General features: G+C 45.8%; 8 protein-coding genes and 1 long non-coding RNA gene across 11 annotated transcripts; 4 read left to right on the forward strand and 5 right to left on the reverse strand.

Annotated features, from left to right (window-relative positions):
• The first annotated feature begins 3,090 nt into the window (after positions 1–3,090).
• LOC113564866 lies at positions 3,091–3,790 on the forward strand. Its single transcript, XR_003408363.1, has 2 exons — positions 3,091–3,173; positions 3,644–3,790. It is a non-coding gene; the product is annotated as an uncharacterized LOC113564866 (long non-coding RNA).
• A 901-nt stretch (positions 3,791–4,691) lies between these two features.
• On the reverse strand, positions 4,692–5,513 carry LOC6555232. The gene has a single exon (XM_001981603.3). It carries the CDS (start codon positions 5,316–5,318, stop codon positions 4,758–4,760), a length of 561 nt encoding a protein of 186 aa, XP_001981639.1. The 5' UTR covers positions 5,319–5,513; the 3' UTR covers positions 4,692–4,757.
• Positions 5,514–6,773: 1,260 nt separating this feature from the next.
• LOC6555233 lies at positions 6,774–7,545 on the forward strand. The gene is made up of 2 exons (XM_001981604.3): positions 6,774–6,836; positions 7,013–7,545. The coding sequence occupies exons 1-2, from the start codon at positions 6,827–6,829 to the stop codon at positions 7,462–7,464; spliced, it is 462 nt and encodes a 153-aa protein (XP_001981640.1). The 5' UTR covers positions 6,774–6,826; the 3' UTR covers positions 7,465–7,545.
• A 5,296-nt stretch (positions 7,546–12,841) lies between these two features.
• On the reverse strand, positions 12,842–15,469 carry LOC6555236. 2 transcript variants are annotated; one of them, XM_026981676.1, is made up of 2 exons: positions 15,272–15,469; positions 12,842–13,173 (listed from the first exon to the last, which is right to left on the reverse strand). In XM_026981676.1, exon 2 carries the CDS (start codon positions 13,169–13,171, stop codon positions 12,911–12,913), a length of 261 nt encoding a protein of 86 aa, XP_026837477.1. In that variant the 5' UTR covers positions 13,172–13,173; positions 15,272–15,469; the 3' UTR covers positions 12,842–12,910. The 2 variants fall into 2 exon arrangements, with proteins under 2 accessions (XP_026837477.1, XP_026837473.1); XM_026981672.1 differs by having other exon boundaries at positions 15,253–15,469.
• Positions 13,585–14,193, reverse strand: LOC6555237. The gene has a single exon (XM_026981668.1). The coding sequence runs from the start codon at positions 14,159–14,161 to the stop codon at positions 13,850–13,852; it is 312 nt and encodes a 103-aa protein (XP_026837469.1). The 5' UTR covers positions 14,162–14,193; the 3' UTR covers positions 13,585–13,849.
• Positions 15,470–16,616: 1,147 nt separating the features above from the next.
• On the reverse strand, positions 16,617–16,985 carry LOC6555238. Its single transcript, XM_001981609.3, has 2 exons — positions 16,973–16,985; positions 16,617–16,924 (listed from the first exon to the last, which is right to left on the reverse strand). Exons 1-2 carry the CDS (start codon positions 16,983–16,985, stop codon positions 16,617–16,619), a joined length of 321 nt encoding a protein of 106 aa, XP_001981645.2.
• Positions 16,986–17,899: 914 nt separating this feature from the next.
• LOC6555239 (WD repeat-containing protein 20) lies at positions 17,900–23,049 on the forward strand. Its single transcript, XM_001981610.3, has 4 exons — positions 17,900–19,004; positions 20,222–20,410; positions 20,472–22,406; positions 22,481–23,049. The coding sequence occupies exons 1-4, from the start codon at positions 18,426–18,428 to the stop codon at positions 22,538–22,540; spliced, it is 2,763 nt and encodes a 920-aa protein (XP_001981646.2). The 5' UTR covers positions 17,900–18,425; the 3' UTR covers positions 22,541–23,049.
• A 442-nt stretch (positions 23,050–23,491) lies between these two features.
• On the reverse strand, positions 23,492–25,430 carry LOC6555240 (protein YIF1B-A). 2 transcript variants are annotated; one of them, XM_015153526.2, is made up of 4 exons: positions 25,266–25,430; positions 24,431–24,969; positions 23,991–24,377; positions 23,492–23,931 (listed from the first exon to the last, which is right to left on the reverse strand). In XM_015153526.2, exons 1-4 carry the CDS (start codon positions 25,312–25,314, stop codon positions 23,698–23,700), a joined length of 1,209 nt encoding a protein of 402 aa, XP_015009012.1. In that variant the 5' UTR covers positions 25,315–25,430; the 3' UTR covers positions 23,492–23,697. The 2 variants fall into 2 exon arrangements, with proteins under 2 accessions (XP_015009012.1, XP_015009013.1); XM_015153527.2 differs by having other exon boundaries at positions 25,293–25,428.
• A 378-nt stretch (positions 25,431–25,808) lies between these two features.
• Positions 25,809–27,857, forward strand: LOC6555398. The gene is made up of 3 exons (XM_001981612.3): positions 25,809–26,010; positions 26,074–27,102; positions 27,166–27,857. Exons 1-3 carry the CDS (start codon positions 25,944–25,946, stop codon positions 27,195–27,197), a joined length of 1,128 nt encoding a protein of 375 aa, XP_001981648.1. The 5' UTR covers positions 25,809–25,943; the 3' UTR covers positions 27,198–27,857.
• Positions 27,858–27,935: the final 78 nt, after the last annotated feature.

Below are 27,935 nucleotides of genomic sequence, written 5' to 3' on the forward strand. Positions count from 1 at the left end.
GCACAGGGTGTGAGGTATTATTTGGAATTCACTTATCCCATAAGTAGATCCAAACAATGAACCGACAGTCACTGTGTTCTTACTATATAATTACACAAAACAATACAATGTCAATTGAAAAGCAATAGGTCAATCCAAAACAAGATAGAATGCTACAGTCGAGTTCCCCGACTATCAGATACCCGTTACTCAGCTAGTGGAAGTGCAAACGAGACATTTCATCATTTTCTGAAATATCGGTGGAACGAAAAAAACTTAAAAATTTGTTAAAAGTGAGGGCGTGGAAAAAAGTTTTTTGCAAATCTATATAAATTTACAAGATACATAAAAAAGTGACAAAATATCACATTTTTCAAAAGTGAGGGCGTGACATTTTGCGTGGGACATTTTTTAATATTTTGAATTTCCACAATATCTTCACATCAAAAAAATTACAAAAAAATTATGAAAAAATAAATTTCTAAATTTGAATGCAGATTTTAGAGAATTGCGCCAGAAACATTTAGAGGTATGCCACTTCAAAATCCGATTAAGATCAATTGAGTTATGGAGTTCAGAACTTCAGCTTTGGGACAGTTTTTAATTTTTTGAATTTCCACAACATCATAACATCAGAAAAATTAGAAAACAAATTTTGAAAAAATAAATTTCTAAATTTGAATGCAGATTTTTAGAGAAGTGCGCCAGAAACATTTAGAGGTATGCCACTTCAAAATCCGATTAAGATCAGTTGAGTTATGGAGTTCAGAACTTCAGCCTTACGACATTTCTATATTTTTTTGAATTTCTACATCATCACATCAAAAAAATTACAAAAAACTGTTGAAAAAATAAATTTCTAAATTTGAATGCAGATTTTTAGAGAAGTGCGCCAGAAAAATTTAGAGGTATGCCACTTCAAAATCCGATTAAGATCAGTTGAGTTATGGAGTTTAGAACTTCAGCCTTAGGACATTTCTATATTTTTTTGAATTTCTACATCATCACATCAAAAAAATTACAAAAAAAATTTGAAAAAATAAATTTCTAAATTTGAATGCAGATTTTTAGAGAATTGCGCCAGAAAAATTTAGAGGTATGCCACTTCAAAATCCGATTAAGATCAATTGAGTTATGGAGTTTAGAACTTCAGCCTTAGGACATTTCTATATTTTTTTGAATTTCTACATCATCACACCAAAAAAATTACAAAAAAATGTAGAAAAAAAAAATTTTTAAATTTGAATGCAGATTTTTAGAGAATTGCGCCAGAAACATTTAGAGGTATACCACTTCAAAATCCGATTAAGACAAGTTGAGTTATGGAGTTCAGAACTTCAGCCTTAGGACATTTCTATATTTTTTGAATGTCTACTACATCATCACATCAAAAAAATTACAAAAAAATGTTGAAAAAATAAATTTATAAATTTGAATGCAGATTTTTAGAGAATTGCGCCAGAGACATTTAGAGGTATGCCACTTCAAAATCCGATTAAGATCAATTGAGTTATGGAGTTCAGAACTTCAGCTTTGGGACAGTTTTTAATTTTTTGAATTTCCACAACATCATAACATCGGAAAAATTATAAAAAAATGTTGAAAAAATAAATTTATAAATTTGAATGCAGATTTTTAGAGAATTGCGCCAGAGACATTTAGAGGTATGCCACTTCAAAATCCGATTAAGATCAATTGAGTTATGGAGTTCAGAACTTCAGCTTTGGGACAGTTTTTAATTTTTTGAATTTACACAACATCATAACATCAGAAAAATTATAAAAAAATTTTGAAAAAATAAATTTCTAAATTTGAATGCAGATTTTTAGAGAATTGCGCCAGAAACATTTATAGGTATGCCACTTCAAAATCCGATTAAGATCAATTGAGTTATGGAGTTCAGAACTTCAGCTTTGGGACAGTTTTTAATTTTTTGAATTTCCACAACATCATAACATCGGAAAAATTATAAAAAAATTTTGAAAAAATAAATTTCTAAATTCGAATGCAGATTTTTAGAGAATTGCGCCAGAAACATTTAGAGGTATGCCACTTCAAAATCCGATTAAGATCAATTGAGTTATGGAGTTCAGAACTTCAGCTTTGGGACAGTTTTTAATTTTTTGAATTTCCACAACATCATAACATCAGAAAACTTATAAAAAAATTTTGAAAAAATAAATTTCTAAATTTGAATGCAGATTTTTAGAGAATTGCGCCAGAAACATTTAGAGGTATGCCACTTCAAAGTCCGATTAAGATAAGTTGAGTTATGGAATATAGAACTTCAGCCTTGGAACATTTTTTAATTTTTTTGAATTTCTACATCATACATCAGAAAAATTTATTTAATTAATTTGTTTGAATTTCTACAACATTATTACATCAAAAAAATTTAAAAAAAATTGAATTTCTAAATATGCGTAGAAGAAAGCTGGTACCAGTTAACTGCAGTGGAGAGACTGGGCTGCCTGTATTGCATTCCTGATAGAAGTGTGAAGCGTCCAGATTGTGCATTTTAAGGTACACTTAGTACAAGAGAAGAAAGCAAAAATATATTAGCATCCATATAGTCTCGATTCGAATAATTATAATCCAATACTAAATACATTTATACGCGTAAGAGAAGAAATCACGTCTATGCGCCATGGGGGGGAATCTTATTTTTTCCAAATAATAATTTCACTTTGGATCTCTCCTCTTTGACCTCTTCATCGCTATAAGACGCGTTTCTTATCAACATGTTGATATATAAATATATAACACATATATATAAAAATATGGAATATAAACCCTGGTTTGGAGAATGCTATCTTCTGCTATATTTTAGCATATTCCAGCAAATGCATAACGGTCGATTACACATGCATATAGTCTCGATTCGAGTAATTATAATCAAATACTAAATACATTTATACTCGTAAGAAAGGAAATCACGTCTATGTGCCATGAGGGAATCTTATTTTTGCGAAATAATAATTTCACTTTGGAACTCTCCTTTTTGACCTCGCGTTTCTTATCAACATGTTCATATATAAATACATATATAAAATATATATAAAAATATGGAATATAAACCCTGGTTTTCTAGGCACCATTCATTAGTACCTATCTATCGCTCAGAATGTACGCGGCGAAAGTACTCATCTTCGTAGTCGTCCTCTTGCTAAATCAACTGTTGTCCAATGGCCAGAGTAAGAGTATATTTATATTTATATATATTTGGTAGTATATACTTAATATTTTAACCAGTACAAATAAGTGTAATGAGTAATTATACCCGTTACTTAGGCATACAGATACCAGCGACACAGACTTAGCGCAAGTTGTTTAAGTGATGTTGCCATGCCCACAAGCTGCACAAAATTTGAAAAATGTTTTCATATTGTTTTATTAGTTTTGTAAATATCTATAGATTCGCCAAAAAAAAAAGTTTACCACGCCAACAAACCGCCCAAAACAGCCACGCCTGCACTTTTGAAAAAATTGTATAATTTTTTTCGTCTTATAATTTCTTTTCCCCAATTCCTACCGATATTACAGAAAATTTGCAATTTCTCGTTAAAACTTGTACTCGCTGAGTAACGGGTTTCGGATAGTCGAGATCCTCGACTATAGCATTCTCTTTTGTTTTCTCTTTAGTCTAAAATATCGAATTTTTTAGACTGGCATGACCATCCATGGGAAGAAAAGTACGGCATATAAGGAAAACTAAAGCAACGATTGGAACCCAGCGAAATGTTCTATTAAACACGAGGTTCAAAAAAACTCGATGAATGTCAGCAATAAAGCAATAATCATACCATCTGTAGTCTTTTGATGTTTGAGAATGAATTCGAGGAATATAGATATAAATATATATATATTATATATATATAGATACATATATATATTATATATATATAGATACATATATATATACATATGTATAAGACAATACGTTGGGCGATTTGTTTATTTTGATTTGCTCGAACCTCTTCAAACCGAGAAATTATAATCGATTATTCGGAATGGTGTACCTGCAAGTATTGTCCTCTTAGGCTATTCCTGAACGCTATTTAATAGCCGTATTCGAGCAGATCTTCAGTGCCATCCTGCTTCGGTAACAAAGTCATCTTTATATATTCTAGAAGAGAGTTTATTACAAGTGTGCCCACTTCAGTCCGGATATGGTAATTTATGTAATGGGTCGATATAGGTCGCCATAGCCTAATACTGACAATCTATCCGAGCTGGTCATTAAGATTATGGCAGGGAACTATAATCCCGGACGAACAGATGGCCAGTCGTACAGACGGACATGACCATATCGACCCGGCTTTTGATCCTGATCAAGAATATATATACTTTATATGATCGGAAAAGCTTCCTTCTGCCTGTTACATACTTTTCAACGAACCTTTTACTCTACGAGTACCGGGTATAAATAGACTGTATACTAAAACAATTGTATATTGGTGAAATTATTGCTAAATTTATAAATTATTTATAGACCAAAAGCATAACATTGCAAAAATATGATTTTGCACACATTTTTTTCGGAATCGATTTCATTATCAATCAATTGCTTCGCTTATCAGTGTATTGAACAAGTCCACCAGTCAGAAATAAACACCCACATCAGTAACAAACTTTTTACTTTATTTACAGATAGAACTAGTGAGTGAATTGGCGCAGTATGACTAACCAATAAATTAATAAATATTCGAGTCGGGGCAGGCAAAAACCAGGTCATTGATGTGATTATTGATATAGCGAGTACATGGTTTTCCGCAGGATCAGTAGTACGCCTCGCACTCCGTCTGGCGACGCCATTGTGACCAGTCCGCACAGCCCACCACCTCGGAACTGGCCACGAATCCTCTGCCGGCGGCGCAGTTGAGCAGCAGAGGTGTGGCACTTGTGCTGGGACACAGGTAGAATCGATTGGGATCCGGCGAGGCCCAGGGCGCTGGCACAATGCCGGCAGTGCTGTCACAGCCAGCTGACAACTGGACGGCCAACTGCTCCTCCGAGGGCCGGCAGGCTGGCCAGTGGCCATAGGGCAAACAGCCCAGATAACCGAGACCGCTGAAAAATCCCCGGCCCGGCGGACACTCCAGCTGCAGCGGTTGTCCGCCATCGGAGCACACGTAGAATACGTTGGGGTCCGGATCTCCCCACATGTCCGTGGCATGTCTGCATGTTGCATTCGTGGTTGTGGCGGGGTCGACGGTGGCAGCCATACACTCCTGCAGCAGCTGCAGCATGGTCAGGATCAGGACCAGGCGCAGCATCCAGGGGGAGTTACTCCATTTATTTTTCATAAATAATTTCATCGCGAACAGCCAACGGAGCATTTATTATTATGACACACAAAGTTCGTTCGCTCACTGTCCGAATGTCGGATTTTTCCTTTCTTTTTGGACTGCGAACTGCAGCAGTTCGGTGGTAAATTCAGATATTTTTTCACACACTTCTCATCATTTGGCCATAAGCTGGGTTCGTTAATAAATTTATGTGTGTGCTTCCTGCTGAAAAACTCGACTCGACTGATGGATGTCGTCGCCATTGTCTTTCGCTTTTATACCCATGTTCATTGGCATGACTTTCCATGTTCCCTGCAAACCTTATCGCAGCTATGGGGGCCATGGGGCACCGGGCATCGTGTTTTGCGAGCATTTTTATTTTGGTCGAAAGTGACGTCGTCGCTCTCTTCTTGGGCAGCATTTTATTGATTAGATAAGAGGGCCTGGCTTAAAGTTGTGTGCTCTCGGTCGATAGGTTCTAGAAATGAATGGCACGAGAGCAGATGATTTCCATCAGGAGCTGGCCAAAAATTTCCTACTCTCATCGTTCGATTGTCAGAAATTCCCTTTGCTAACTTGGCCGAATGAATCAGAGTGTCATTACAGTGTTGGACTACCAAAAACGAACATACACACACATGCACATCGCTTATCTAAGCGATAGCAGAGACATTAATTGCCTTTCAAATGAAGCCAAATTGGAAGTTATTGCTGCAGAAATCAGTTGAAAATTTAATTACGCCCCACTGGCGAGATAATGGAGAATTTTCGAATGGCTTCGGTAGTATTCAGTCGCAGGCCCAGCTGCTGTCAAAAGTTCTAATTGATTTGGCTTAGAGCGCCCAAATGGAGGAGCACAGCTGCCGCCGGGAAAGAAGTCACTTTGCGGCCAGAACACGAAGCCCATAACCTGCTGAAACACAAAAAAAAAAAGAAGAGAAGAAAAACAAGGAAAACTTCTTAGCCATTTTTGTTGTTGAGTCACGTTGTCAATTCAACTTCCTTACTCACTCGCCTCTCCACTTTTTGCACTCTATTTACGCGAGCCCCAAGTTTAAATAGGCAAACTTCGTGGAGTTCTGCCAAAGTTGACATTATAATCGACATAAATTCCAATAGGCTTGCTATCGATGTGGGCTTCCACTGGCAGGGAATTCAATTAAAAGTTTCCCAGACGTGAGCAGCAGGTGACAGTGAGAACCCAGCACTGAAATCGAAGTTACTTCGGTTCCAGGAACTGCTCTTCGCCAACCACTTGAGACGTGGTATCTGCCAAAGGCAGAACGCCAAATTGAGGCAAGAATTCGCCATTATCTGCATAAGAAAAACACCCGATAAGCGATGTGGCCAAGACCAGAAGCCAAAACAGGCCTCGCAGAACGTTCATCATCGGAAGTGTCAACAAGTCAATGGCAATGCCAATGATATGGAAGCGCTCTCGAAAGTCCCGATAAGTTGCCCGATCGGATAGAATGTTATAAAAGCCCACTCGATGGCCATCCATTCGTTTAGTCTGCGTTAGATTTTTGAATCGCAAAGAAGCTGCTAAAGGATTCACCATGCTGAAAGGTAAACATCCTTAGGAATAATCCACTCCACTACTGTGCGTTCGGTTGTGACAAAGGGACAAAGTGAAATTCACAGAATAATATATTTATAGCTAAAATACTATCATACTTCCTAGAACTATGAACTTAATAATCTCAATCACTATTCACTCGGATATTCGCTGATCCTCCCTGCAGCACTCATCATTTTCTTCGGCCTCCTGGCTCTGTGCTACGCCGCCTCCGTGGGCACCACCAGCGATGCCCCCGATGTCTGCCAGTCGGAGGACGAGCTGTGGGGCGGCGAGGACATCAGGAAGTTCTACTTCTGCCTGGACGGCCAGGTGATAACCGACGAGTGCGACCCGGGATACTATTTTGTGAACAACGTTACCATCTCCGGCTGCCTGCCCGCCGACCTGATGAAACCCTCCTGCGTGAACCTGGACACCACGGTGCCCGACTGCACGGGAACCAGCAAGCTGCAGCCCCAGGCCGCCGACGATGTGGCCAGCTTCTATCTGTGCACCAGCGACGGAGCCAAGGAGCTGCCGTGTCCCGATGGCAAGGCGTTCGTCAGCCAGGATGGCTACCTGGGATGCTTCCCGTGGTCCGAGTGGCGCTCGTTGCGCAACTGCGTCGACGACTGATGATGATGTGTGCGGCGTTTTAATTATAGTTCTTCCAGCGCTATCCACTTGTCGCGATTAAAAGTGTCCGAATTGAAATGTTATTAACTTTAAATTGATTGGAAAATAATTGATATATGAGCGGTGGTCGAGTGGGGCTGATATGATAAGCGGTGACACATACTGTAACCCACATATTCAACTGCTGCGTCACAGTTTGGTTTGACATAAATCTTGACTCTCCCCTCGCAAAGAGCAAAATTACGGGGCGTTGGGAAAACATTTTCAAGAAAATTCCAGTCGTATGTGCGAGATTGGGTATGTGAGTTTGTGCAAAACAATTGTCGCCGCAAACTTCTGCGCAAAACAAACAACGCCGAGTGGGGGACAAATTACAGGGGCCAGCGACAACTAGCAAGGAGCAAGGAGCAAGGACCAACTGCAGGACATGCTCCTGGTTTCCCGAACACATGTTCGTCTGGCGAGCGGTCCTTGGTGGCAGTTCTCCTCGTCGGGGCTAAAAATGAGTTTAAAGTTCGATGCCGAACCGCATTAATCTTGTGCTGCTGGCGTGTGCGAAGTGGTGCAACATGAAACCAAAAGTTGCCAATGATTGCGTCAGATGCCCCAAAGGGAGTCACGTGGAACAGGGCAGCTGAAAGCTGGAAGCAGAAAGCAGAAAGCAGATCTAGTGGGTTTCCAAGTGATCCATCCCACCAGCTTCTGTTCCTTGCTCGGGTTTTTCCCGCCATCAGAACTCCCAGCCCTTTGATCACTCGCAGCGATTGCACATCCCCGACTAGGTAATAAATGTCTGAGTGGGCAGGCAGCGAGGGCCAAGTGTCAGTGACACGGAACTGCAGTCTACATGAGTATGTAGTCCGGGAATGGGGAGTCCCAATCCTGCTGCTCAGCCACCCAAAATGAGTTAGTCAGGAAATTGCATTATTTGTCTTTGGCCGTTGCGGGCAAAAACCGTACAATGATGGCGAATGCAGAAAGAGGAGCCTGTGTGTGTGTGTGTGTGTGTGTGTGGCTGCGGACAATGCTGTGCCGCAGCAGCCCCATCCTCCCAAGGGGAGCACTAACTAGTGTGCAAACTGCCCTCCATCCCCACCTCATCCGCTGCTCGTTTTGCTGCCTCGCCAGCCACTTTAAAATGGCGTGGCTATCTCCGGACCCCGGCCCGTCACACATGCGAGTTTTCAAACGCTCCAAAGTCAGAGCAATCTTTCTGCTCCATTTCCGCCCACTCCTGCAGCTGTTGCTGCCACCACATCCTAGATTCCTGCTGCCTTCCAACTCCGCCAGCTCCGCCAGCTCCTCCAGCTCCTTCAGCTCCTCCTGCCACCGCCGCTGTTGTTGCATTTTAATTGCATGGATGCCTGGGCCGTTCGGACCATTAATCCTGCACAAGTTTTGTGCAAAAATTGCGAAAAGGGCTTTTTAAAGTCACAACTGTCGTATGTTATCAGCACACCCAGGGAGCACAGCTGCAACACAAGAGTGTACACACTCAGAGAAAATCAATTTGATCGCTTATAAAGCGTTTGTTGCGCTTTAACTAAATAATTAACCATAGTTCAGGCATATCTATGCCTGTTTAATTTTTATTACGTGGTATTTTTAAATTTTTAATTGAGTGCTTTAATTACTCCTTGTTTTTTTGCCTGCTGAAAGATAGAATGCCTTCTGTAGTTGAAAACTCGGCCCTGTAGTTTGGAGTCCGTCTTGTAGGAGCGAGCCAGTGCCGCAGTGGTGCTTGGATTTAATTGAGTTTACAATTGTTTTGTGGCCACTATGCGCCGCTCTTCAGCTGCCAACTGTGAACTGTGACCCCTGGCTGACGTGCCGCTACTTTAATTAAGTTCGCTGCGCTGGTCCGCATAAATGAAGCCGACAACAGGGCGCATACGCAATGCGCTCGTAGTTTCTTTTCGACTTTCGGCACCGCCTTCCTTCGTTCAGTGGCCATTGTACAAGTCATTTTCCGTCGAATGGGCATAATTGGCATTTTTCGAGTCGCAGGCCTCCGTGGTGACAGTCCATGGCAGCCCCCGACTTCCTCCAATTTGCACCCCCCTTCTGCGGCTTCCGTTGAATGATTTTTCAGTGCGCGCATTTTCGCGCTTGAATTGCTGGCGAACAGAAATGGCATGGGGTCTTTTGGGCTGGAAAAGTTGGCTTAAACTTTTCCACTTGAATGGCAGCGGAAGGTTTTATGCGCCTCGCTGCCACTGTGCCACTGCCAGTTGCACGGAGAGTGGGTTCTGGGGCCCTGCTGGCTTGTGCCACATTGTGCTGCCGCCGTTGCAGCGGCGCATGAAAGTATGCAGCATAAAATTTGTGCGCGGCAACAAATAAATATTTGACCCCGGCTCCCAGCAGGGTGCAAACCCTTCCGCTGCCCCCCATCCCGACCCCTCATTTTTCCGCTGCCGTTGAATTTATATTTGCACTTAACAACCGAGCAACAACACGACGACGACGACGACGACGACAACGACTACAATGCAACCACAACTCCAAGTTGCGAGCAACAACAGCAATGGCAACTGCCGCAGCACCACTTTCGAGAGGGAAAAGTTTGTGTGGCTTATTTTTCGGTTACAAATCAAATCCAAAATCGCATTAAAATTGCATGCAGCGGAAAAATTGTGCACAGGGCGAATGGATGTGAGCGGAGGCCAAATAACCGCGTAACCAGAAGCCTTGCCACCATAAGGACCTGCCAGGAGCTGCGTGAATGGAAGTGGTGGCTCAGCAGGGTGGTGCTGAAGTGTGGTTGTTGTGCAAGACATTTGCGGCGGTGCTTTTGCTCGATTGTTGCCGTTGCCGTTGCCATTCCAATTGAATTTTTGCGAGACGAAATCACTTCAACGCCTTCGATTTCAATTTCCGCCACATTTCAAATTTGTATTCAGTTATTGCATTGCGCCCGAGTTCCCCATTCGTAATCGCTGTTTTGAGGTTGCAACTTGCCTTTGCAGGGGACTAAAGTTGTTTTGGAGATATTGATCTGAAAATTGGTTTCGCGCAGATCGTAATTGCATTTTTTTGGGCGACCGCACAAAAATCAAATTCAAGTTTTGTATGCCATCGATTGTATTACATAGAGCAAGTTATGATTCTTGCTTATGGCCGTTAATAAATGACAAAGACAAATTACCCAAGGATATGGTTGGCTTTTAAGGAGCGGAAAGCCATCATCAGCACTACGTTTTCCCATCTTGGTCTTCAATTTCTAATTACTCAGTTTTTTGCTTGCTTTCTGTGCATTTCCTCTATCTTTTATCCCCGGGCTTTGACGCCGCATTCCATTTTCCGTATCTCCCGCCGTGTGATTCGATTGCTTTGCGATTGGACACGCACATAGAAAGCCTTTCTCTTTCCCCTTTCCTTTTGTGGCTGCATCACTGGAGTTGGCCGCATCTGGTTACGTAAGGCAGTACCTTTCGAGGGGCCAACCAGTTGCGGCATATCGATGCAAGCCACCAGTTAACCCATTGCAGCCGAAGGGCTTGAGTATTTGTAGTTTATGGAAGTGTCTTCACTCTTAAAGCCTTCACTCTTATATTTATAATCAAGGTGTTTCTAGTTGCTATACATTTCAGCGGTAATCTAATGGGTTAAGCTGCCAGCTTTGAGAACTGCCTCTCCATTACGGCGGCTTTTCGTGCATTTGTTGCTGCTGCTTCTGCTGCTTCTGCTGCTTCTGGGCGTAGTCCTGCTCCTGCTCCTGCTCCTGCTCCTGCTCCTGCTCCTGCTCCTGCTCCGGATCCTCCCCCTGTTGTTTGCTGTCACTCGAGGACGACGCTGTCTGGCTGGCTGAATGGCTAAATGGGCGGCGTGCTGTTGTTGTGGCCCGAGTTGTAATGGTGAGGCATCAATATCTCATTTGTATAACATATCGTAGTCAATATGAGACACGTGTATAAGTATCTAGTTTACTCTGTGGTGGTCTTGGCCCGGCCGAGTGGGGGGGGTTTTCGGGGTCCGTTGCATGTCATTGTAATGGTATCATGCTGTAACAGATTTCTGTTTACCTTGATTTACATATGAAGCGTGTTGCGGGTGGTTGGCTGGCTAGGGGGCGGCTAGGTGGGCGGTGGGCGTGGGCGGTTGGCTGGTTGGGTGGCACACAAGCCGCAACAGAGCAAACAAACGACACTGCTGCTGCTGCTCACTCCTTGGCTGTGGCACGTAAATAGAAAAGAAAACACTTAAGCATGCACTTAGTCTTTGCGCCTTTCACTTCGTGTCGATGTCGATGGCGATGGCGATGGCGATGGCTGTGTCGCTTTGGATCAGGACATATACTCGCATGTGTATTGGTATGTATTGGTGTGGGTGTGAATAAGCACATGTGTGGGTGGCGGGTTGGGGCGTGTGTGTTGGCTGTGTTGTGTGCTACCAACTGCGATTTATGCAAATTTGTTTGGCTGCTGAGCCAAGCCCTGCTGTCGACTTTTTGTTAACAGTTTCTGTTGCCTCCTTCTTTCTTTCTTTCGGCTCTGCTGTGTCCTGTGCGAGTCCTTTGTGCTGCTGCCTGCCCCGCCCCTCTTGCCCACTAAGCAAATAAAGTTATTTGCATGCGCAAGTAAATCGATTTGTGTATATCAAATTGTGGCGCTTCAAACAAAAAACAAATGAACGTATAAAAGCAAGGAAAGCGCGCACACTGAAAGCTGAAAGCCAAACAAAGGCGGAAAAACAAAGCTTACCGCTTTGCCGCAGCTGCAACAGAAAGAGCGTATGTGAAATCTGGATCACACGAATCGCTTAATATTGATCGAAAGCCAATGGCCGCGCCACACACACTTTCGCTAACGCTCTAAACTCAAATACAATTAATTAAATGCTGTTGGCCGCTTTGGCACCGCTTGATTCCAAATTTAATTGGGGCACACAACAAATTTCGCAATTACATTAGGCGGCGGCTGTTGAATATTTGGGGCAGTCGGGCCGGAAATAATACCCGAAACTGCCACAAAGCTGGCTACACATTGTGTTTGTCCATTTGAGAGCTTTGCGCTGCAGCTAATTAAAAATTATTAAAACTAGCGAGCGAAGTTAAGTCCGTGCAGCTCAACGAGGAGCCGACCATGGGAAATTGCCATCATGTCAATTTACCAAATTGCGCAAACAAACAGGGGGGCACAAGCCCCCCTCCGGTTGGAGCACCAAGGACACTCCACAACACACCCACACGCACATTTCGTAATTGTTGCACGTATGGCAGGATGGCGTATGGCGGGCACAGAAAAACAAGAGCAAATCCCCGCCAGCATCAGCATGCGAGGCGGCCACCCGAAAGCGGCTTATGTCCTGGCACCACCACCATGTCCTTCGAGCAGCAGCCCACGCATAAATTAAGCAGCACTCAAGCGGGAAAAATCGAAAAGCGCTTTTTAATTATATTTTCGACAATTTGTTTCAATACATGCGAACGCGTACGCTGGCTGCTTTATTTGCGCGGCTTTGTGGGCGGATCCTGCGGTTCGGTCCACTGCCAGTCCTTCCACTTCACGCACCGCCGCTCCCGGTCGTAGAACAGCTCGTTGGCCGGGCACCGGTGCAGCTGGGCGGGCCGCTCCCGATCCCGCTCCCGCTCCGCTTTCCCGCCGCACTGCCAGTAGGCGGTGGGGTCCCAGAAGTGGCGGTAGCTCTGCCCCAGTTCCTCGGCACTGCGACAGCCTGGTTCTCCGTTGTAGTCCCGGCCAGACATGGCTGAAAGTGAGAGGACACCAATTGCATGAAGGACATTAGGCTTGGGAATCGTACACGGATCTATAAGGGTTTGTACCCATTTGACCCAAATAAGTTAGGCTCATCAGCTGTGCAACTAAATAAAGTTTAAGCTGCATAGTTGTACATAAATAAATGTATTTTTAACCGTATTTTACAACTATGTAAACACGTATTAAAAAAGTGAGTCAAGTCAGAAGGTTTTTCTGCACTCGTGTCATACGCAAATATTTTTTAAAATAAACTATTCATTGACAATAAACAAAGAGAAAAGTGCGGAGACAAATGTGTTTACTTTGTTTTAAGGGCTTTAGTTTAATGCCCGCAAAAACACAGCTAACCATTAAGATAAAAAGTTCATATATCCCACTCTTTTTCTCATTTTCTAGAAAGTGTGCGGGTTTTATTTATGAATTAAGTAAAATTTCCATAATTTTACATCCGTCAGCAAAAATATTTATATGAGCAAAGCCTTTGTGCTTATCTTACGCGCGCTAGTTAGTAACTAAGTTATTTGTCAAATGTGTATATCTACCAAATATTTACTTTTACTAGACATTGCTAGATTTCTTTACTGTTTGACTCTACCGCTTGATAAGGTGGTATAAAAAGAAGAGTTCTCATTACTGCATATTTGATTCTATTTGATTCTCCAATTCTAGGCAGCAACTTCGGGTTGACTGGGCGGCTGGACAGTGGGAGACCACACCCACTGGGGCCAAGGAACACAGGCCTTGGCGGAATCCAACCAGGCGTTGGCAATGGGACACTGGGCGAGGGTGGCGGGCACGCCCTGAGTGGAGCACACCCAGAAGGAGCTCTTCAGGTAGAAGTGGGCAAAGAGTGCCACCTCCAACTCCTCGGCCGTTTGGCAACCGGGCTGACCCGTTGGCTTGGCCACAGCAGCTCCGCTGCAGCAGGAGCAGCAGGCAAGGATCAGGAAAACAGCGAACAGAGGCAGGAACTTCATCTTTAACTGGGGGTGGCTGCGTTGGACTGACCTATGCTAATCGGCGGAAGGCGTTTTATACACGCCACGCCACCGCACGGATAACCGAAATCTTATCAAGCGGAACTGAGGTGTGATGCTGTGGTCGCGATAAGCTCATCTGGTCTTACCAACCAGCAGCCCACTCTGCTCTCGCCTTTTATGGCGCTGTTTGTTTGCCCAATTGTTGTTTCTTCCGCTCCAGCCGAACTGGGTTGGAGCTGTCCAGGTGCGGCCAGGTGGGGCCACATCCACCTTGGTTGGCGGATGGCGGATGGTGACCCATCCCGGCCAGCCTGCTTGCATATTCATGACATCAACGGCAGCTGTAAATTATTTCCAGAGATAGCCGAGGCAGGCCGCAAACAAGCGGAGGAGCAACGATGTTGCCCCGGCTGGATACGCTGGCTAATTAATTCAAAACACTGCCTCAAAGGCATTTTTGGGGCTGGGGCCAACAAATTTCGCCTGGCTGCGCCTTAAGCCACATTACGTCCTTCGTCCTGGCGCACTTGAGTAATTGCCCCAGTGCACTGCACACTGCAGTTGGAGTCGGAGTTCGTTGGAGTTGGAGTTTAGGTCGGGAAAAGGCCTGCGAGCCGCCCTTCTTGGCCTTTGTTGCTCAGTTTTGCGGATTGGGCTTTTGTTAGTTTTGGGCCATAAATTAAATCGGGTTATTAATGTCTGCCATTAAGTGAAGCCACCGGGAGGAACGGCACTTGGCTGGCTGCAAAATGCCCACTTCCTGGGCGCCGTTGTCCTTGCCCCAGTGATTTATGCTAATTCGTGTGGCATTTGTAGCATTTCCCCGAGTATTTTGAGATTCTCAAAGACAAGGCCATTATTTTGCCCAGCGCACGCAGGTAGGGCAGTGATTTAAAATTCATCCGACCACTCAAAAGCCGAAACCCAATTATTTGCCCCACTTTTTGTCCACCGACGGTTCACTTTAAAACATACTTGCAGCGGGATTAAACGGGTAGGGAAAACAAAGAGGAGGCTTCAATGCAATTAAATATATTGCGTATACGTCACGTATGCTAAAATTTCATTTCACAATTTTTACGATATACCTCTCCCTTTGATTCTCACTTCTCTGTTTGGCTGGCGGAAAATTCTTTTACATGCAAATATTTTGCTGGTTCTCGCACGCACGTCGCCCGAAAGCGAGAAATAAAAATTCAATTGAATCGTATTTTTTTGCCGCTTATTGATGTGCTCGGCGGCCTGACAAAGCGTTTGACTGACAACTGTGAAATGAAATAAAATTCCCGCACCGAATGCACGGGCGAGTGCATCAAAAATAGTGCAACTTATTGCCAGACAGCGGGCTGCAAACGGATTGGGTCGCCCCCAGTTGACCGGGGAGCACAGGACGAGTGCCACAAAGGGGGCAGCTCTCCGCTCACATATTGATTTATGACAAATGCTTTGGCGGCAGGCGAAGGCGCAACCGAAATGGGGGCGTGGCCCGTCAGTCAAGACCGCTTAACTGCCGTCAGAAGCCGCGCGTTAACAATTGCAGCTGTAATTGCAACTGGCCATCGACGGATCAGCGCGCCTCTGCCATAAAAATACACGCAAAATCTCCGCCATCCGGGCACTGAGAGAAATGAGTGTGCCCCGCGTGCAGCTCGTAAATGTGATTCATCGAGATATGCCACTCGCACTGAGATATGCGACTTATCGCTCTCGCGGATCGTGCTCTTGACATTGGCCAGATAAGACGATGGGGGGATCTTGGGGGCATGGAGATATACTGCCCCAAAAAATATTTGGCACCCATCACGCCGCTTTCCTTATTAGCTGTGGCTGCTCTTCAAAGAGCATTACTAGAAATATTTGTTTATTTTTGGCCTTTTAAATTCAAACAGCTTCATGATATTTGTAATGACATAAGTTTCAGTCCTGTAAAAATAAAAACACAGATAATTAAGTTGCTGTCTACGTAAATTGGCCTCCCCTTATATTATTTTTCGTAAATTATTTGCCTAATGTTCAAGTTCGTGACAAATTATTTAATCTTTACAGCCCAAATTAACCTCTGAATTTTGGAAACGTATGTATATTTTACATATAGTTTAGCATAGAAAACTAATAAATTAGCATGTATTTCATATTCCCATCGAACCTACTAGGTTTTGCACATTGAAAATGAAAATGCTTATTGTCTCTTATAAGTGTGAATTTACATTATTATGGTTATTTAACATGTTTACCCAACACAACCATTTTTAATGAGCCAAAGTCCATAAAAATAAAAAAGAGTAACGCCATTTTCTCTCATCAGAAAATTACCAATTTAATAGTGAACTAGTGACAAAATAGCATAATATTTGATTTGTAAATTTTAAGATAGTTATTCATTTAATCAGAAGTGTGAGGGATCCTTGAACATCCGTTTTTATGGCCAAGGAACCAGGACTTTCGTACTTTCCTAGCATGGTATCCATCCAGTAGGACGACTGGGTGGTTCCTGACATGGCTTCCACTCCCATGCGGTCCACGGCACACAGGCGTTAAGGTCCTGGTCGAATCCGGTGTTGGGCTGGCACTTACAGAGTTGGGCTTCCAAGCCGGCGTCGTTGCAGAGCCAGTACTTGGTGGGATCCATACAATGACGCTGGGGGATTCGCAGCTCGGCCGGATGGCGGCATCCCGGCTTAGTGTTGTCGTTGCACATCGATCGGATTCCGGACGGAAGCAGGAGCAGCACAAGGCAGCTGGCAAGTGACCAGAACGAAGCTAATCGGATATAATCAGCTTTAGTCCTGCGAATTGACATAAACTCACCTGACGGATGCATGGTGTAAGTGAAAGTGGGTGATACTCCGGCTGGTGGAGATGGTTTTTATACGAACACTCCAGCCCTTCAAGTGGGCATTCTTATCAATCGCTCTTGATTGATTCGAGTTCGATGCGCTGGTCGAGGTCGTCGCTTGTTTGCCCATCCCACTTGGTCAGACTAAGCTGAAGGGGGGAATTCCTGGGGTGACAATGCCAAGACAAAAGACATGTGTCCGAAACGAGATTTGGCTGGGCGCTTCAATGCAATTGGCAGTGCAAAGTAACAAGAAAATGGGAGCAAGTGAAAGGCGGAAGGGCAACAAAACAGCAGCTTCATTCTTCTTCTTCACTGGCCAATTTCGCAGGACATGCCAAATGCATTTCCGGCTAACACCACACACTCACACACACTGGCAGTTGCTGGAATAACGCAAGTCACTGTCACTGGTTTCTGTCGAATGTTGTTTATTTCGTTGGTTTCCCATTGATGGTGCAAAAAACTAAATAATGGAAAAAGTCAAGCAGAGAAATGGATAGCAAAAGGCATTTACAATAGAACAACATTCAGTTTTACTGCCAAATAACTGAAAACTCTAAAAATAAAGTTAAGAAGACACATTAATTCCTTATTTTCTCCAAAAACATATTTAATTTAGGTATTCAAGAAATTTAAATTGCGCGCCAAACTTTTCAGTGCTGCCCATGAACAACCACCTGGCACCATTGGTGGAAATCTATTTTTGACAGTCTGGCAGTTTTCAGAAATAATATATTGCTTCAAATGATAATAATGGAAAAATTATTATCCATACGGTACTACATGCTTTTGTTTATTTGTTTTAAAATAGTCATAACGAAATCATTTTATTGAATCGCTTAGAGTGACCAGTCGCAGAAGCGTTGCAAATCCACAGGTACCAAGCTGTTGGTACTAACATCGATATCACCGCAAACATCGAAAGGTATCGACTGCAAATATCGACGTTTTTTCACATCGCTAAGCCCAATCAGAAATTAGAAATAAATTAAGTAATTTGTGCGGAATAAAAGCGAGCGTGCGGCCGATGCGATAACCGCGATCCCCGTCGCCCTCACCCCGCCGCCACCACGCCGTGATGCAGGCAACCAGCGCAGTGGCCGGAAAACTCGGAAAACTTGGCGAACGCAGCTCCAACGGCAGAAACAACAACAGTGCAAGCACAGCCCCACAAAACTCGGTGTAGTGAAGGAATTAAATCTAATTATAACAAGAAAACAAGCGAAGGGCAAGCCCAACCCCACGGCGCTTAATTAGTGGCGACAGCCAGCGATATTTGTGGCTGGGGAGGAGCACCTGCAGCGCCCGCAGAGCCACCACTAGCACCACTGGCACCTGGCATTCACATGGGCTGAGTGCCGAGTGGAATTGGTGGATCGGCGAAGGCGCAGCAGCAGCAGCAGAGCAGGTGCCGCACCAGCAATGGCCAACCAACTGGACGCCAGTGTGAAGGACGACCTGAAGACGCAGTTCGTCACCCGCGAGGGCACCTACCGCCTGCTGACCCTTTCGGAGTACTCGCGGCCCAACCGGGTGGGCTACAGCAGCAACCAGAGCTCGCCGCAGGTGCGCGTCTCCATGGTGACTCTGCCCAGTCCGGCGCAGGGCAAGCTGGGCACGGATGGGGGCGTGGGCGTGGGCTCACCTGTGGGTGCAGGAGGAGCAGCAGCAGGAACCACAACCACAACGAATGGCAGTTCGCCAGGAGCGTCGCCCACGGGAGCAGCAGGAGCCACCACAGCAATATCCAATGGAGGCGCCGGCGGTGACAGCAACTATAGCCACAGCCACAGCAACCACAATAGCAACAGCAACAGCAACAGTGCAGGGAACAGCACTGTGGAGGCCCGTCTGGGCGGCGGCATCTCCATGCACTCCATGATGAACGGCGGTGTCGTTGACCAGAATGGTGTGGCCACCAACCAGGTCCTAGGAGGCGATCGCATATGCTTCAACTTCGGACGAGATCTCTACGTTTACTCCTTTCGGGGAGCCAAGAAGGTAAACATTGTTTGGCACAGATAGTCTCCATCCGCAAGCACGTGACATGACGGAGAATGGGGAGGTGCAGCGAGCTTATCACACCAGAGATAGAGGCTGCCGGCGATTGCATTCCAGGCGGATTGCACCAGCCAATTGGCTGGGGCTAAAATACCTAGCCATTTGCATGCAGTGTCCCCCCAGTGAGCTTAATTTGTTCCACTTCGAGCGCTTGATGATCAATTCGCTTGTTTGGCGTTTTTATGAATGTTTATTGCGCTCGAAGGCAGCCAGTTGTTGTGAGCGTTTGCCAGCTCATCCCTGCGCGCGGATTACCCTACCCTGTTTGGAACCCTCGCATGCAGCAAGGGGAAGCCTTTTGTCCACTTATCAACACAAGCACCTGTCCAATTGCCAAAGTCGATCCCCTGTTGTAGTCAATAAACATTCCGATAGAGTAATCCTAGTTCGGCTTTCGCCAATCCAAATTGCTCATCGCCTCGCTTGTGTTTGCCTTGTTTCCCCGGCCCAGCAGCTGTTTCTAATTCTTTGGCATTCTGTTCAGCAACAGCTTGCGATTCTCCTTCTGTATTTGTTTTAGCTGGCTTCTTTGTTGCCATAGTTACATATATGCTGGCGAAAACTTGGCAGTGCTTGCATAGAGCTCTTCCCACCTGATTCCGCCAACGAGCCGCTAATTTCCACTCCGCTCTCCGAAAGTGTTAATTTCTAATATTTTTTCATCCCACTGGACGTCTTTTTCCATTCGAATCTTAGCTCAAACGGAAATATTCGAGGCCCTTTCGTTTTTCTATTCGACTTTCATTGAAATACATATTTTATAAGCAATAAACTTAATCGTGAAAATGATTATGCTTCCAAAAACCACAATGTCAAGTTTCTATCATGATTTCGATGACTTATGTTTCTGTGCTTTGTTTATACAAACTCATATCCAATGGCATCTAGTTGCACAGAGCATTGAGTTTATGACACCCCCATCTTAAATTACAAATTATGAACATTTCCAGCCCCACCAACAACTTGGTCTCCAGATATTATATAATGTTTTCAAACTCAGCTTACATTATTCTACGTTTTGTTTTATCCCAAATCTTTAAAGAGTTTCTAACTGCGAACGATCCACTTTAGGTTTATAATAGGAAAACGTAATGCAATCCAGAACGACCAAGATAAACATAAACAGATGATAGTGACTCTTGTTGACTTACTTCCAGGGCACGGAGATGAGCAAGCCGATCGATAAGAAGTTCTACAAGGGCACCAATCCCAGCTGCCACGACTTCAACGCGAGCACGGCCACGCCCACGGGAGCGCCCCTGCTGGTGGGCTTCACCACAGGTCAGATCCAGCTGGTCTCCCCGCACGTTGGTCCTCGGGAAGTGAGGAAGCTCTTCAACGAGGAGGTGAGTGTTCCAACTGATATATACCCCTACAAATGCAAACTGATTATGGTGCATCTCTTAGCGGCTGATCGACAAGACCAAAGTGACCTGCCTAAAGTGGCTACCCAACTCACCGCACCTGTTCCTCGCCGCCCACGCCTCAGGTCACCTGTACCTGTACAACGAGGAACTGCCCTGCGCCGCCACAGCGCCCAGCTATCAGCCCTTCAAGCTTGGCGACGGCTATACGATACTCACTAGCAAGTCCAAGACCACAAGGAACCCGCTTTTCAAGTGGGTCTTCAGCACCGACAACTGCTGCGTCAATGAGTTCTGCTTCTCGCCTTGCGGCTCTCACTTGGCGGTGGTTTCCCAGGACGGTTTCCTGCGCGTCTTTCACTACGACACCATGGAGCTGCTTGGAATCGCACGCTCCTACTTCGGCGGCTTTCTGTGCGTGTGCTGGTCCCCCGACGGCAAGTACATTGTTGTGGGTGGCGAGGACGACCTGGTGACCGTGTGGTCGCTGCACGAGCGACGAGTGGTGGCTCGCGGACAAGGCCATCGGTCCTGGGTATCTGTGGTAGCTTTTGATCCGTATACCACGTCGTACACAAACTGGGATGGCGGCGACTTCAGCGACGATGAGAATCAAATGAACGAGTACTCCCATTCGCGAGAGGCGCGCTTCTCCGGAGATTCCACGGCCAACGGTGGCTTTGATGGTTTTGACCGGAACTCTACACCCGTACACGCTGCCCGGAACGGGCCACACTCGGCCTCCTTTCGCTCGGACGCTTCTTCGGCGGAAAAGCTTATGAGTTATAGACTTGGCTCCGTCAGTCAGGATACGCAGATCTGCCTGTGGGACATCACGGAGGACGTGCTACGACATCCATTGGTGCTGAGGCAGCGAGCAAACAGTGAAAGGGGCTATCTCAACGGTGGCGTTGATGAAGAAGCGGAAGCAGAGGACGGCATCAAGGTAATCCGACCAGTGGCCATGTCTGGTCAAGCCCCTGGACCACAAGCGGAATCCGGCAGCTGTAGTCCAACACGGGAAGCAGCGGGCGGAGGCGCAACAAACGGTGCCGGCGAGCACAGCAATAGCAGTTCCAGCAAGTTCTCCACCGCCAACTGCACGATATCCTCACAATCCTCGCCCGACGACTGCGACACCGAGGCAGCCACTCCCGCCTCGACTTCATCGAATGCAGGCGCAGGCTCGGTGGCTGGAGCGGGAGCGGCGGCCTCAACGAAGCAGAACAACCGCAACCATGGCACTGGCAACTCAATCAAATTCCCCAACTGCATCAGCGCCACCAAGTCGGACAGCATTGATGGAGGCGGCGGAAGCGGGAGTGGACAGAGGCCATCGCAGACTACATCGGGATACAACAGCAAGACTTCCAACAGCTCGAACAAGTCCTCCAACTCGGGCAGCGGCTTCAGCGCCTTCAACAGCCTCACGCAGCGTCTCTCGAACTTCAGCTTCCTGAGCAGCTCGGAAAAGAAGGCCGCTGGCTATGACGGAAGCCACACGACGGCCCACCGTCAGCACCGCAAGGCAATGAGCATGCTGAAGAGCTACAACCAACACAACCACACTGGCGGACACAACAACCACAGTCAGAGTAACAACAGCAGCTCCTCCAACTTTGGCCACTCGAGCACTCTGGATTCGGGTGCGGCTGGCGCCATCGGCAGCAGCTCGACGGCGCATAGCTTCGGATCCCTGAAGCTGAGCAGGTCCTCGCACCACTCCTCATTGGCCACAGCCGCCCATGCGTCGGGATCTGGAGCGGGCTCTGGCTCCGGTGTAAGCAGCTTCGATCCCATGCAGCTCATCGGGACGCCCGCCTGCCCCCGTTTCGATGAGTGCCCCCTGCTGGAGCCGCTTGTCTGCAAGAAGATCGCCCACGAGCGGCTGACGGCGCTGATCTTTCGCGAGGACTGCTTCCTGACGGCGTGCCAGGATGGATTCATCTACACCTGGGCGCGGCCAGGTCATGCCACGGTAAGTATGACACTTCTCACAACTCCTTCCACTGGCAGCGGGTAATGCGTTAATGATATATCCTTGTTTTACAGCACGCCACTCAGCACTTGTCACCTGGACAGACGGCGGCGCCCGGCGGGACGGTAATTTAGTTCAATAAAGTGGACTTGGTCAACTATCAGCGTAATCTTGTCAAGCAGCAGGAGCAGGAGCAGCAGCAGAAGCAGTCGGTGATCTAGGTTAAAGCTAGGCGATTGATTTCGGTAATTTATTGATAGGAGCAAGAGTTTTAAAGGTTTTTATGTTGCGTATTTTGTATTCCAAATGTAGCCTAAATGAGTTTATGAACCACACACAGACACACCGTACACCCGTAATATATATATATTTATATATATACGATATATAGCTATGTACAACATAACTACGATCTATACGCAGCATCAGGCAACAGAACAAACGTATATGTTTAATCTAAATTATTAGTTGTAAATGTATTATTTTTTTAGTACGTGGAATTTGTTGAAAACAAAGCAAAGCATGTTTATAACTATTTACTAAGTGCTAGCCTACACTACACACGATAAATAAAGCAAAAGAACGAAGAAGCGAACTGCATTAGCGAACTAAAATAAACAGAATCAAATAGAGGAATGAGAAATGAAAAGTGGACGTTTTTTCACATTGTGCTATGTACTGAGTTGCAGTCGAGGCCCCAAACTAACCAACGAGGAACTATCTAATTATGTAAACTCACGAACTAACCTAAAGTAGGAACTGTTATCATTACTATTACTATGAATTCGTATGCCTTTTATTTTTTGATGCAAGCCGAGTGCAACGTTTTAGCATGCAGACGCAGACGACAACCGAACAAATTAGACTAAATGCAAACAGGAACCGGAAATCGGTGATCGGAAATTTGAAATCTGAAACCCGAACCACAACAAACATTTCACACATATATTTTATAACGAACCAGGAGAAACAATCGGCAATTTGCGATGTTAGCCAATAAGTTAACAATGAGCCGAGCAAGCAAAACCAACCAAGAACACGTTACAGTAAAAGAGACTAAAATTTCAATAAAATTATATAAAAAATTAGTTTTCATAGCTGGTATTTATTTATAAAATGTGTTTGTTTCTAACAAAAATATGCTTCTCTCGCTCGAATCTCAGATGAGACAACCACAAACTTCATGCTGGAAATGACAATGCCTTGGCTCCGGAACCATTCGGCAAGTGAGTGGGCATCCTGGCCCCGATAAACTCAAGGAGTATGCAAATTAACCTATCAAGCCTGTGGGTTAAAAGGTCTTGGGCACCGCCAGCACCTCCGCCTCTGGCAGATACAAGTGCTTGGAGAGCAGGAAAGCGAATAGCGCCTGTCCCGCGACGACCATGAACAGGAAGTAGAGTTTCCGCTTTTTCCCGCCACTGTAGTCAAATTGCTGTGGATTTCCATACGGATCGTAGTTGATGGCTCCACTGGGCGCAGCCGGGGAGTTGTCCTGCAGCAGTTTCGTCCGCAAAGTACGAAGCTAAAAAAAGGGGTGGAATTACTGATTGCTCCACAAATAAATTGCAATGCCAAACTCACCAAGAAGAAGCCGAAGGAAAAACTGGTATACGCCAGCGCAATGTAATATCCAGACTTAAAGAACAGCGTGCTAACCATCAGGCAGACCACTATATTAACGTACTTATACCCAGTGAAGGCCAGCAGATCAAGAGTCTTCAGGCTCGTCTTCACATTCATTACGTACAGGGCTATGGAGTAAATGACCAATTCGAAAATGCTATATGCCATGGCGCTGGAGGCCTGAATGCCAAGCTGCTCCGGTGAAAACCGCTTCTGCATGCCCAGAAGCAAACCCGCCACGATCACGTATGTGATGTAGCCCATCGTGGGTAGATAGAGATCTGGGGCATTAACATCATATCGTGGTTGCACTGGGTGCTCTTGGTCGTAACGCAGGGACCAGTCCTAAAAGGGGTATGTAAGTTATATGGTTTCTCCGTTTGTGTGTCACCACTCACCTTATGTATATAAGGGAAAAAGAGAAGACGCAACTTCTTGCCCACGTAGGCGTTGTCCACTGCGAAGTAGTACTTGAGCTTGGCTACGGGCACCCACTTCTCGAACTGATTCTCCATGATCTGCTTGCCCTGATCCGCTAGCTTTTGACCATACTGCATGGCCATGTCTTGCACGATGGGCTGCTGGAACATGGCGAACTGTGGGTACTGTCCAGTTGGTGGAGCCCCAGGCTGGGGTGCTCCTATTCCGAAGGTGGGTGGAGCAGCCGCCTGTTGAGGGGGTGGTGCTCCATAACCGAATCCGGGCTGTTGTTGTGGTGGCTGCTGCATGTGCTGCGATGGCTGGCCGAGATTGGGGTCGAAGCCATAGCTGTTAACCGGCGCCGGAGCAGGTGCTCCGTACATATTGGGATCCAGTATTCCGGGGCCAGAGGGCGGTACCATGAATGTGGCGCCACCGCCCATCATCGGAGCCGAGGGTCCCATGGCATTAACATCACTGACACGCTTCGGTGGCCTTGGGCGACCGGCAGCTGAGGCTATTTTGGGACAGAGCAATCATTAGTTAGTGCCGGAGGATCTATACGAGACAACTGGGAAGCGGGGAACACAGGCACTCAAGCTACACACGCAGCACGGAACGGAAACGCAGGGCAGGCATAGAAATTGGGGAGCAGGATGCAGTGGGAGCCAGGAGCGGCGCACAATACGGGGTAACGTGTAACGTAAACAGTGACAGCACTCCGGATTCCGGTCGGTCGGCGGCTGGGGATATTCCGGAGTGGCTGCACAGGACATCCTTCGGGTATACTTGCTTGCGTAGCCTGATCCTTACAGTTCTCCCACTTACGGTTCCGCATACCCGGATTTGGATTGTAGTTCATCTTCCTGGATCAGTAAATTGTATTCAAAACTTTGGTTTTTAACACATCACCATAAGCATTTTGCAGTGTGACCGGAGTTTATTGTTTCGAAATACCGAAGCCCTTCCGCCTACCAGAATGTATGCAATACAATAATTTAATTACTAAACGTTTTAATGAACAATAAATAATTATATATTGATGGGTTTATTTTCTATATTGGTATATTTTATATACTTATCTTTATTTCGGATATATTGCTATTGCACATATATATACGATATTTCTAGTGGATTCCCACACAAACATACTTTATTTAGCTCAAACTGCCAGACAGCTTTTTGCATTGGTGGGACTATAAGTAACAGAACTAACTTTAAAAAACATATATAAATTGATTGTATTTAAACAACAAAGCATATTCATACATATTTGAAAATGTATTTTCTAATGAGCTATGCGAAAAAGTGGGAAAGGGCTATAACCGGTACTAGTTGAATAGCAGAGTGACCAGGTGTGCTTTTTACTAGTGCCATCTGGCAACACTGCCAGCATACTTTAATTTTTAGCGCATTCTCCGGCGCAAACCAAAACAAATTTGATTAGTTAAATAATTTGATCGCAGTTAGTTATTCCATTAAGTCATAGTTATGGAGAACGCGCTCAAACGGCGATCTCTGACGCTCAGTACGCGTCTCCTGCAGAAGCGCCACAGTGGTAAGCAAGACGCCGCTAAAAATAAAACAGGAATACCAATAAAACAATCTTTATTTTCCACAGCTTCACCGCAGAGCGTGCGCCCAGGGCACAATGTAAGTGTATCCTTGGACACTCCCGGCTCACCCAACACATCAAAAGTAGTGGGAATGACGTCCGATTTGGAGAGCACGCCACCCCACAAGCACAATCCCAACTTGGACGACAGTGTGGACTTCTCGCCCCGCCTGGACATCAGCCTCTCGCCCAGCTGCCTCTTCTCTCAGACGCTGGGCACCGAAAGTCCGGAGGTGGGATGGCGCTGGAACCGTAGCAGCAATGCCACCACGGACAGTGGCTTCGACTCGGCGGAAATAGGCAGTTTAAGCCAGCGGGAACGACGTAGGCAGATAGCTTTTAAGGGCGTCGAGGATAGACGTAGCCAACTGGACAATGAGCAGTGGCGGGCACAGCAGATGCGGGCCAATGTTCTCCTTAAGGAGCGCTGTGCTAGGCTCAATAGCCAGTTGGAACAGATAGCTGTGTCCGAACCAGTAATGCCACACAAAACTCCCAAAGTTCCACCACCTGTTGCAGCCCGGACAAGATCAGCCTGTAAGAAAACCACCCCAGAGCCAGTGCTTCCACCGACAGCTGCCTCCGATCCAATGGCAGACTTCCTCAACGACTCGGAAACGGATCTCTTCCTGCTCGAGGCCTCCCAGCAACTGGAGTCCAAAATAGAACACCAAGAACCTCCCAAACCAACCACAACCACAAGCACCACACCCACCAGGCACCACACGGCAAAGCGACCTTCCTTCTACATGAAATTTCTGGAAGACGAAAGCGAGGGCGAGGACTGGCTAAATGCTCTAGAAGAGGCTGTGCAGCAGGCCACAATGCCAAAGAAGCCACGTACCTCGCTGCAGCGGTACAAATCAATGCCAACCACAGGGGATTCGTCCAGCGGAGTGTCTACCCTGACCAATGTGACGGCCAATTTAAATGCCTGTACAAGTGCCTCCTCCGCATCTGGGTCAGAGCTAAGGGACACTCCCCGCATCAAACGGCATGCCAGCTCGCATGCACTGTCCCCAGCCACATCGCACGGTAAGTGCCAGCAAAGTTAAACATTTGTAGACCAAAGCAAACTCATCATTTCGTTCCCTGCAGCGCGCGGCAAACTCTTTGGCAGCCGGAAATGAAACCCGATAAGGTAACCAGCCCCTGAACACAATCAGCTTCCCCACAGCGAGTACCAATTGTGATGAGCAAAGTTAGATTTAAGATTTTTCGTTTTATTTCGCTTGACTTGCGTGCCCCTTTCCTTCAGCATTTTGTATACGAGTACGCTAATTGATTAATGCAGCTCTAAAGCGTCTTTGAAAATGTACATTTAAGGCTAATTAAAAATTAATTGTAATTTAAAGCGAACCCTTAATATTCGCATCGAATGCCTCTGCGTTCGTTCGGCGCATGCGACTCGCCATATGTTCGGCATTATCGGGCTGCGAACGCGCCGCCCACCAGCACAGGTGGCACGACGGACAGGTGGATACGACTGGTCGCCGACAAGCAGTGAATTGTCGTCCCCCGGTTGAACTTCCATTCACGGATAGGAAGCTCGTTGAGTGCGACAGCGTTTTAAATTAATTGAAATGTAGGCGAAGGATTTCTGTTTCCATATTCAGGATATGGATGTACATAAATAGGTCAGTTGGAGTTTTTCACGACTTCGAGCTGCTTGAGAAGCACCTAATGAAGTCGACAAAATTAGCATTTCATTACACTTGTCACTTAAATTCCGCACCATCAGCTATGGTCGATCGTTTTGCATCCATGTTTCAATGAAAATTTATTTTTTCCACTTGGTAAACTTATTTGAAATATTCTTAAATTGAAATTCCTATATAAAAGTTGTATTTAGCCTAATGTAACAGCTT

This window comes from Drosophila erecta, unplaced genomic scaffold (genome assembly GCF_003286155.1).
Source record: "Drosophila erecta strain 14021-0224.00,06,07 unplaced genomic scaffold, DereRS2 tig00000000-arrow-pilon, whole genome shotgun sequence".
Classification (NCBI taxonomy): domain Eukaryota; kingdom Metazoa; phylum Arthropoda; class Insecta; order Diptera; family Drosophilidae; genus Drosophila; species Drosophila erecta.